Source organism: Acanthochromis polyacanthus, chromosome 7 (genome assembly GCF_021347895.1).
Source record: "Acanthochromis polyacanthus isolate Apoly-LR-REF ecotype Palm Island chromosome 7, KAUST_Apoly_ChrSc, whole genome shotgun sequence".
Classification (NCBI taxonomy): Eukaryota; Metazoa; Chordata; class Actinopteri; family Pomacentridae; genus Acanthochromis; species Acanthochromis polyacanthus.
In genome coordinates this window covers 6,287,022-6,297,832 of record NC_067119.1, presented here as the reverse complement: position 1 = coordinate 6,297,832, position 10,811 = coordinate 6,287,022, and the positions used below count along the sequence as shown (strand labels likewise).

Sequence of the window (10,811 nt, the reverse complement as noted above, 5' to 3'; positions counted from 1 at the left end):
TCATCTTCAGCTCCTGCAAAGCAAAAACTAACAGCAGCCCCTCCAGAAAGGAGCTTTTAAAATGTCTAATAAGTAATTTTAAGTCTCCTGTTGTCCTCATTTATGGGTACCAAAAAATGTTGCTTCCTTGTCTGAAAAAAAAAGTAAAAAAAAAAAATTCAGCAAAAAAATTCCCCAAATTTCTGAAAATTTGCAAAACTTTCAGGAAGAAAATTCCAATAATTACTTAAAAGTTTCCCTTTATTAAAAAAAAAAATCACCCAAATTTGGCAAGAAAATGATTGTAAATAGTTTTTAAAATGAGTAAAAATCCTAAAAATAACTGAATTGATTCCATATTTTAAGAACATTCACAAAAAAGCATTTAAAACATTTGGATTAAGCGAAAAAAATATCCATTAACAAAAATAATGAGAATACATCTCCAGCATGTTAAAAAGTCACATTTTATGTCATCTAAACTTTAAAAGAGTAAGATAATTTGTGATAGTACATAATATAAAGCCAAATCTGTATGATAAATAATATTGTAGGGTTTTATATTTAAACTCGTTGGGTAAATTACTGTCTTTAATCTTATTTCTCTGTTGGAAATAATTTTAAATGTGCTTTTTAAATAATGTTCTGACATTTCAATGATGCAAATCACTCATAATAAAATTTAATTATAAATTCTGATAAATGAAGACAAGTGAGTTAGTTTCATGGACACCAGGAATGTTTATTGTTTGATGTCAGACTGGAAGTTCAACATGATTCTCCTGTATATGTGTGTTTGGCTTCAGTATGTCCACATTCACCTGCAGGAGAGAAAATATTATCAGTCTGAAGATAAAAAAAAAACATGATTTTAAAACAACATCTTACTAAATTAAAGCTGCACTGATCCAGATATTACAAACTGTGAACGGTCTTAAAGAGATTCTGTGTTCCGTCTTCTTAAACATGTAAATTAATGAACCTGAAAGATGATCAGAGATGTTTACAGATGTGCATTTCTGCTGTTCTTCATCTCCCATCACAGTCTGGTACAGAGTTCAGGAACAACTCGATGTATCTGTGGCCTGAAAACAAACATGAAGATTAATTCTGAACAGTGAAGATCATTATGTAATGGGTATGTCTCATTATAAACTACAAATATGTGGAAAATGTTCCAAAACATGAGATAAAATCATTTAGATTGTGGCCTCTAGTTTCTAATGAGCCAGTTTAAACAGGATGCTGTCATTAAGAACAAAAATTGTTCACAGAAAATAGAATAAATCTCTGGATTTTCATCTTTGCAATAGAACTACTCCTATGTCACGTGTCATTTAGTTTGAAAATTTAACCAAATCGAGATATTTCACTATTATCACTTTATTTATTAAATCCCAGGCATTTAAGATGCTTTAAAGATTCATAGTTTTACTGAAAATGACAACAATTAGATGTTAAACTGAAAGATATGTGTCTTTTCAGAAAAATGAAAGCTTTTTCTGAAGTTAAAGACTAAACAGTGGAGTGTTGACCACTAGAAAAAGGTTCTGGCTATTTGTTTTTATCGTGCTGTTGTAGTTCCGGCTTTAGACAAATCAATTTCTGGATTATTTGTGTGGATTCATACATGCATTTTTCATTTAACTACCTGCAAAAACCAACAGAGGACAGAGTGAAAGCCTGACCTTTCAGAACAGGAGTACTGACCACAATATTAAACTAAATATAGCAGCTTACAGCGTAAAAGACAGACATGGAGGTTACAGTATGTGTGCACCTCTGGGTGGAGGTTAGAGTCCACATGGGAAATTAAAACGTGATTCAGAGCCTCATTTTTATTATTTTATACAACATAAGTGAGTGCATAATCACGTAACCCTTTAAGCTTCAGTGTACCACCGGCGGTACACCTACTAATTTGCATAGGAATTTCAAGAATGTCCGACGGGTGCAAACGCGATTATACAAACACTATATACCGATGGAAAGCTTAGATTCTCATGAATCCGCCGGTATAAACCACTTTCAGATGCGATTACCACAGCGGGTGAGAAAAACACATTTGTCCGACAAAAACAAATATTCATCCATCCGTTCTCTATACACGGCTTCAAAGCACACAGCGCGACTCACATTTCCAGGTTTATTATTACACACAAAAAAAAAGATTCCACAAAAAACGGCCATAATCCAACCTTTTACATCAGATGGCACAAGCCAGTAAACTATTTTGTCCAAAACATGTCCTGAAGTCGGTATAAAATCCCCGAATCGGTCGTTTTCAAGGAAATGCACCTCCCGATGCGCGTCCAATATTCCCCGTATTTTTCGTAATTTTTTTTATTTAAAAATAGAATATTAGCGATTTTTTGTACTGAAAACGGCTGGAATTGACTGAAGCTTAAAGGGTTAATCCTGTAAAACCCAAATATAGAAGAAAAGTGAGCAAAAATAATACATGTATATTCATATCTAAATAAAAAAAAACTAATAAAAAATGTAAGCAAAAACCTATACATATATATATATATATATATATATATATATATATATAATCCGTAAAACCCAAAAATAGACAAAAAATGAGCAAAATTTATGTCTATTTATTTAGATAAAAATAATAAAGAATAATTGAAAAAAATGTTTAAAAAAATTATATATATATATATATATATATATATATATACACATATATAATTAAAATATGTATATTTTAATTTTATATATATATATATATATATATATATAATTAAAATTATATTAATTTAAAAAATGAGCAAAAATAAAAGATTTATTTAGATATAGATAATAAAAAATATAATTAAATAAAAAGAAATAAAACGGATGTATTTTTGCAGCAGTGGGTTTTACAGGGTTGAAATAATCACTTTTAGTTTATTATTTAACTGAATTTATTTAACTTTTTAACTATTAACTTTATTTTTATTATTTAACTGAATTTCCCTTTGGGGATGAATAAAGTGATTCTACTCTATTCATCCTCCCTTCATGAAGGTTACGATCTTCTGCTTTTGTAAAAACTGTCTATATGTTGATTCGACATGTATCGTCACCTTGAAAGCTGCAGTTTTTGGTGCTACAGGATTGTGCTGCATTTTACTGCTATCCCATTTAAACAACATTCTGCATAACAAAGTCCAACAGCACCAAAAATCTGCAGCCTGCTGGATGACCACACAAGTGAACCAACATTTCTGAGACACTTAAAACAAGAGCTGAACATCAGAACCTTCACAAACAGCAGATCCATTACAGAACTGCTGTATTAAACTGTATTATTCTCAGTGTAGCTTTTAGTTCAGGGTGAGCCGTTTGCTTTAAGTTTTGCTTATTTTTTCTGTCTAATCTCATGTAAACTTAAGGCTGGTCTGAAACATCTGTGTTTAACGTTCTCACCTATGTTCATTCTGTCTCTGGACATGGCCGCCAAGGCGTCTCTATGGCAACTAAAGTAAACATCAGCTTCCCCGGTCGGCCTCCCGTTAGGACCACATTCAATCAGGATCTTAGACACGACTAGAGGATGGAAGAACTGAAAGAGAAAGAACAAACGTCTTCTGGTCACATCAGCTCCTCAGAGCAGAGTCAGCTTCAGCATCTCTTAACGTTCTGTTACCTTGGCGATATCTTCTCCAGAAACCTGGAAAGGAAGTCCTCTCATGTGGATGTAATGCAGCGGCACGGTCGAGCTCTGAGGGGAAACTGGGGGAGAAAAAACATCACCGGGATGAACGTTTTTAGTAAAAACTAAATGTTAACAACAGGTAAAGACTTCACATATGTATGAAAGATCCCCCTACTTCACCAGTATCTACTAACCCATTTATATTCCTAAAAAAACAAACATCAAAATGACACCATTTATCAGACCCAGAAACTATGAAAACAGAATGAATCTATGGATTTCCAACTTTTTGAACTATTTATGCTGATGTTATGTGCCATACAATGGGGAAACCTACTAAATCCAGGCTTTAAGTCACTCAAATCACCTTTTACTATATGTCCCATTTTAAAGTTTTTATAGATTCTAAATTATAAACTCGTGTATGTCTATTCATTGAGTCAACTGGCACCCACAATTTTATTAGAATTGAAAAACTTTATTGTGTCAAATATTGCTATTTGACAAAAGTGTGATATTGTGATTAATTAATTACAAAGCCTGTAATTAATTAGATTAATTTCCTTATCGTGTCCCACAGATAGATAGATAGATAGATAGATAGATAGATAGATAGATAGATAGATAGATAGATAGTAAAATGAGTCCTAAAATCTCCTCACCACTTCTGGAGTTGGTCTGAAAGGTAGACCTGTTTGCTGACTGAGAGCTGGTCTGAGTCTGAGGAGAACTCTTGCTCCTCAAAGTAGTCTGAATGTCTTCACTTGTGCTGGGAAATACCTCGATATATCTGCAAATATTACAAACAGTAAAAGAAGAATTAATGTAATCACAAAGATGAGTTTGTTTGTATTTGAGCCGTGACATTTGCTACTTTCTGACTGATTCTGAGTTTCTGCAAGCTTGAAACAGTTTTAGAGGCTTAAATAAGGCTTTGATCAGCTGGAAAAACAGTCCAATCCCTGTAGGCATTATTTTGCATTTGCTTTTTACCTCGGCCAGGAGGTTATGTAATCACCGGAGTTTGTTTGTCTGTCTGTTTGTTTGTCTGTTAACAGCATAACTCAAAACGTCATGGACGGATTTTCACCAAATTTTTACAGGATGTCCGGAAGAGCAAAAGTAACAATCAATTAGATTTTGGAGGTGATCCGGATCACCGTCTGGATCCAGGATTTTTTTTTGAAGGACTCTGTACAATTGAGAGATGGCAGACAGGAGACGTGCAGCGCTCGTCTGTCCGCTGCTGCCCCCATACAGCCCACTGTGCGCCGCGTCGCAGACATACAAACACACGCACGCACGGAGAGATAGTGTGCCAATAAATTCGTCACTCCTCGCCAGATGCGGTTTGCTCTCAACGGCGCTTGTAGTTGTAGTTAAATGGAGATCGGGGAGGCAAGAGGAGCATCTAAGTGCGTGGAGGCGAAAATGGCGAAAGAAGTGGCGTCTCACAAGCGACAATATTACCGCACGACAGCGCTGAACATAATCTCGTCTTTATGTTCTGTGGCGTCCGTAGTGTTCTGCATTCTCCTAAGCATTAACGCGGCTGATATCAAGCACCGAGTTGTGGATTTGGAGAGTGGCAAAGGCGAGCACACCTTCATCCAAGCCCCCGGCTACTCCATGGATGATTTTAATTCACGGGTTCAACAAAGAATGGATGAGCTGCTCTCTCAGCGCACCTGAGATGGGCCATCTCTCAATGGTACAGAGTCCTTCAAAAAAATCCTGGATCCAGACGGTGATCCGGATCACCGCCAAAATCTAATTGATTGTTACTTTTGCTCTTCCGGACATTCTGTAAACATGTGGTGAAAATCCGTCCATAACTGTATGAGTTATGCTGTAAACAGACAGACAGACAGACAGACAGACAGACAGACAGACGATTGCCCATCTGCACAATTGAGAGATGGCCTGGTGGAGGTCTGCGCTCTGAGTGCTTTTCTAGTCTTTTAAAAATGTTTCAATTTTGTCTTCCTCTCAAGGCACATTACCTTCAAATCTTAGTTTGAATCTTCCAAAAGCTTTTTACTACATTTCAAGCTTTCACACTGAGTTTTTCTGTTTCAAAATATGTAATAAGTCTGTTAATCTGCAGCGTCCTACCTGCTTCCTATGAGGTCCCTGTCTCTCTGCAGAGCTTCATCTGCTGCTTCCTGAGAGGTAAACTGCACAAAAGCCTCCCCAGACTTTCTTCCTTTGGCGTCTGTGACGATGGTGATGCCGTTCTGCACAATATCCAAACCTGGAAATCACACGAAGTAAGTAGCCTGTGAGTGTTATTACCTGCAGTGACCAAAGAAAACATTTGTTACTGGCAATTTAAAGGATCAAATAACATTTTTTTATATTGAAAATGATCCCAGCTGACACAAATAGATCCAACCAAAGCATCTTTTATAATGGTGGTGCAGCAAATGAGCAGAATGAGCTGTGAAATCATAAGAAGTTCGAGAATAACAGAGTCGAAAGTTGAATTAATTATAATATGAAAACAAAGAAAACACCTCAAGGATGAACTCACAATTTCAGTTACCAACATAGGTGTCAGTTTACCTGAAAAGAAGTGAACGATGTCGTTCTCTGTGCAGGTGAAGGGAATCCCTCTGAGCCTCACAACTCCGTCTGATGGAGGCTGGATGGATTTCTTCAGGATGGCTTCAGCATCACTGTTCGTCACCTCAGACACTGAGAGAGGGATTTTTATGATTTACATGAGCAGGATTGTCCCGTAAACATAATTATAAACCTGTAAATGTGCATATTATGACCTCTGTGACCCTTTGATGCACAGTGGGAGTCAGGAGATATCCATTTTCCATTGGATTTGAGTCACTTTTGACCCATGTTGCATATCAAACGGGTTAACAATAACTTTAGTGCCTATGATGTGGTAGCTAATTGGCAGCACTTTCACCTGCTGTTGAATCTCAATCCATCTCTGAAACTTTTACATAAACGAGAACCTCACAGGTTGCTGTCACAGAGTATTTCTATAAGTTAGGTGTTGATTTAGACACCTGCCCTGTTGGCAGAATGTGGATAAAGTACCCAACACTGTGTGGACTGGTTGTTGTTTCCAGTTAGCTAATGCTTGCTTAAGTCTCAGGTAGGAGGTTGTATTTTCAGGATGTGAAATACATCACTTGTACAACTAAACTTGAAAAGTTCTGACTTCAAACAGGAAAAGATGATGCTATACTTGCTACATCTAATGTTATACACAGTCTATATTCTGTACTATCTGATCTTTGAGGGACAGTTTAAGATGTGCTGTTGTGAGTTTTATAATAACACATTAAAAAGGAGTTGATCTAGATATTAAAACTCATTCAGGACAGGAATACCGCACGGTGGGTCAGTAAACGTGCACCCACACCACCAGGACCCTAAAACTGAAGCAGCTAAATTAAATCCAGTTGTTATAAAGCTTTCTAGTCACATATGTGCTATTTTCTTGCTGTGTATTCCAGTTTTCTGTGTGGAAGCCAGAGAGGCGAACCTTCAACGTATCGTGGACCGATGTACTGCCGGTGCTTCTCCAGAGCTTTGCTGACGTCCTCCTCGTGCTCGATCTCGATGAAGGCCTGACCCGTCGGCCTCCCCAGCCGGTCCACAGACAGATGGATCCCCCTCTCCCCCTCACGGATCCTACACTCTGAAACACGGTAATATTTACGGTTTACATCGACTCAAATATGACACAGGATGTACGCTGTCGTTCAAAAGTTTGGGGTCACCCAGACAATTCTCCATCTTCAAGTCTCATTTTTATGGACGTTTTAGTTTGTAAGAAAGTGTTTTTTGACCAATATTGATGCTAAAATGTCACCAAAGTCTTCACAAAATCACTTCACCCAACTTAAAGTACGTTGATTGTGTGATGTGCTTCCATGCAGTTGAGACTAGTGCTGTGCTAAAACTAAAATTGTTACTTGGTCCAACCTAGTAAGACTAAATCCTTACATTTAAATACATTGTACTTACACAGTAATAAACAGAAGGTGTGTTGGTCTTCAGACTCTCACCTGAGAAGAAGTGAAGGAGGTCCAGAGTGGTGCATGACCACGGTAGACCTTTAACCTGGACGATGTAAACCTCTTTGGTCTGTGTCTGTTCTGATTCGGGCTGGTAGGCCGGCAGTGGAGGGTATTCATCTTCACAGGACGGTCCTGTCTGAAAGGTAAAAGTCAGATGGAGCTGAATGATTTGGAGACGATAATGTGTACAGACTTAAAACATGTAACAGACAATAATCACGAGATACAATCAGAAGCGTGACTGTCACTCAAGAAGGTTGGCATGAATGGTTCAGATACGTGTATCCTTAATTGCAACCTTTGAGTTTTACTAAATTTATTTTTTTACATCACATTTTTTTATTTAAATGGTTTAGCTACTGACTTGCTGGAGGCACAGCAAATAAAGAAAATGGTTTGCTTCGACATACACTTCAATCTTCTATACTACCTTTTTCTTTTCTTTGTTTGTCATTGTAGATACTAGTTAGAACAGCTCACAAATGATACATAACATATACAACATTTAAAAATGATGCCATTGTGATATGAAATGTGTCATTTTTCAGCTGTGATATTTTGTTATTTGCATAGTATTTGTCATTTTATCTGCAGTATTTCTTCATCGCGTTTGATATTACTTTACTACTTCAGTATCATTGCAAGTACGACTTATTTATTCTAGTTTTATTGCAGCATAAATATTTTTATTTTAAGTAATTAACACTCTTAAGTTATATAATTGTATTTTGTGAATAAATCCCTTTGAGAACAATAAAGTTAAAATAAAACTTTATTAAGCTGGAAGTAAATTCCTGTGCCAGATATTGGTAAATTAAGATAACAGCAATAATAATAATACATGAGAATAAATTTAGTACGTAATAGAATAGTAACCACGCATATGTAAGCTACGTTACTTAAAAACTAAGCAAGCAAAAGTAAACTTAAAATAGAACAGTAATAAGAAATACTAAGATAATATTATAATTACATATTATTATATGGCTATATTTGCCTTTGAATGTAGTAGCAGAGAAGATGTTTAAAGTAACATAGGTGCTAATTTTTGAGGTGCTTTCTACTTATAAAAGTACCTCAAAAATTATATTACCACAAAATACTTACATTGTACTTGAACACGGTACTTGTTAAAGATTAAACTAATTAATAATAGACATTGGTAAAATAATATAATGTAAAGGCCTATAAACGTTTTCTAGAAACATCTTTAGCTCCGTTTTAACGACCTTCTGGGTTTCTCGGTGACCCGCTTCATGCTAACTCTCTCCGGGGCTAACCTTGGTACAGAAGCCGCGCTGGCTGCTGCTCACTGCGGGCTGCAGCTCACCGAGCCTCCGCAGACAGACTGTCCGTGCCGCCGAGCTCCAGGTCCGGTTCTGAGTGAAGCCGCCGCTCCGTGTTGTTTTGACGACGGTCGCCGGTAAAGTTAGCCGTCTAACTGCGACACACCGCTGCAGGAGGGACAGCAGAGACCTCCCTGTACCGGACATCCTACCGTCAGTACCGTTAGCAACAGACGGTGTGTTGTAAGTAAATCAGCCGGTCTCCGGTCAGTGTGAGGCCGGTTCTCTTTCAATGTAGCCGGTTTGTATACCGTGGCTCCGGTTTAACGTCACGGTGAGAAGCTCGAAGCTCATGTGCGTCGATGACAGTCAAGGACGGACAGCACACGAGTTTTAACCGTCAAGCTAGCAGCAGGCGTCCGGTTTGAGATTTCACAATAAAGGTCGAGACATAGAATAAGTACATCATAGGTTTGGGAAAACTGATGAAAATGGTCATTTGACAGAAAATTAATACACTAAAAAATAATCAGTGAATCACTTTATTAAATACAAGACTTCAGTGATAAAAATAACAATAGAGATTCCTTATTCCACAGCTGATTCCATTCCAACTTCAGAATACTTCCAGAATCTGCCGTTTGGTGGCATCCTGCTGACTGCTCAGTGATTGAGTCTTTTTTTATCTGCTGCATTTCCTGGAAAAAGAAACTGATCCTTTATTCCTTGCAGCAGATTCTTTGCTGGAAACTGAAACTTAGTGGAAGGTCACGGATATTTCAAAATAAAAGGAATCATTGAATGGACATTGTAAATCAGCCATAAAAATCAGATTGTATCCGTAAAGTGCACATTGATGCCATCTAAAAGCATGCAGCTAACATTCTGATTTTTTACCAACATTTTAAGCAGCCTAGTGGATGAGATGCTGCTGTACTTGAGGGGGGAAAATTCACCTATAGACAAAACATCCATCATTCAGCTCTGATTACAATATTTCATCATAGGACATTAGGACAAACGACTACGCACATTTTCTGGCTGTGAATCAACAATTATCTGGTGAAACAAGCCTGAGATTCTTGTTATTGGGTCACAGCACATGCAAAAACTCATTTAGACATCAGTATGTCCAATCTGTTGAATATAAGCAACTATAAACCCCCACTTCTGATTTCTATTAACAATTCCAGTCCATTTTAGATAATTATCACCGTGCATGGCTATCAAATGGGGTAATGTGTATTTTTTATTATTTATTTCATTTATTATACAATTGCTGCAACTCTTTTTTATCATCTAACATTTAAAAATTGCTTACTAACTATAATTTCCACAGTTTTCAAACATCTTTGGTTCTTTCTTCACTCAGAGCTCTAGACAGACTTAATTCATGGTCAGGAGGATTGCTTGTGGTTGTGTTTTGACTATGTGATACTAAACAAGATTTTTTTTTTTTTAAAGTTCTTTTAGACAGCTTTCCACTACACCTAAGGTTCTTCATCAGCAGATGGAGCTAAAAAACAAATAAATATTAAATAAAAGAGTGCAAACAAAGTAAAATGAACAGCAGTAGCTCATTCTGAACTGCTAATTTTGCTGTTTTTTTTCTTTGTAGTTTGGAAAAGTCGTGTGTGAAGTGCTATGCAAATAAAGTTAAGTTAAAATGAGCCAGTATAATAATCTACCACAACGACAGAAAATAAAAGCATCTCATTACATGCTGAAATTCTCATATTTACAGACAATTATGTGGCTTTTTAAAATGTGGATAAAACATCCCAATAAAATGCATTTATTTACTTCAGAGAGTAAATATATTTAGTTTTAATTAGCAGGCTACAAAGG

The 10,811-nt window shown here is 36.6% G+C and overlaps 1 protein-coding gene across 1 annotated transcript; it reads right to left on the bottom strand.

Moving 5' to 3' along the window:
• Window positions 1-696: 696 nt before the first annotated feature.
• On the bottom strand, window positions 697-9,376 carry grsf1 (G-rich RNA sequence binding factor 1). The gene is made up of 10 exons (XM_022202589.2): window positions 8,958-9,376; window positions 7,666-7,813; window positions 7,140-7,295; window positions 6,194-6,325; window positions 5,744-5,882; window positions 4,291-4,418; window positions 3,620-3,705; window positions 3,400-3,535; window positions 962-1,064; window positions 697-800 (listed from the first exon to the last, which is right to left on the bottom strand). Exons 1-9 carry the CDS (start codon window positions 9,168-9,170, stop codon window positions 1,009-1,011), a joined length of 1,194 nt encoding a protein of 397 aa, XP_022058281.2. The 5' UTR covers window positions 9,171-9,376; the 3' UTR covers window positions 697-800; window positions 962-1,008.
• Window positions 9,377-10,811: the final 1,435 nt, after the last annotated feature.

Excerpts from the sequence above, each read along its gene's own strand:
- grsf1 (XM_022202589.2), bottom strand. The coding sequence starts at position 9,170 with ATGTCCGGTACAGGGAGGTCTCTGCTGTCCCTCCTGCAGCGGTGTGTC. Across the intron at positions 4,419-5,743 it reads AGGGACCTCATAGGAAGCAG|ATATATCGAGGTATTTCCCA; the intron begins GTAGGACGCTGC and ends TAATATTTGCAG. Across the intron at positions 1,065-3,399 it reads CAGAGACAGAATGAACATAG|GCCACAGATACATCGAGTTG; the intron begins GTGAGAACGTTA and ends GTTTGTTTTCAG.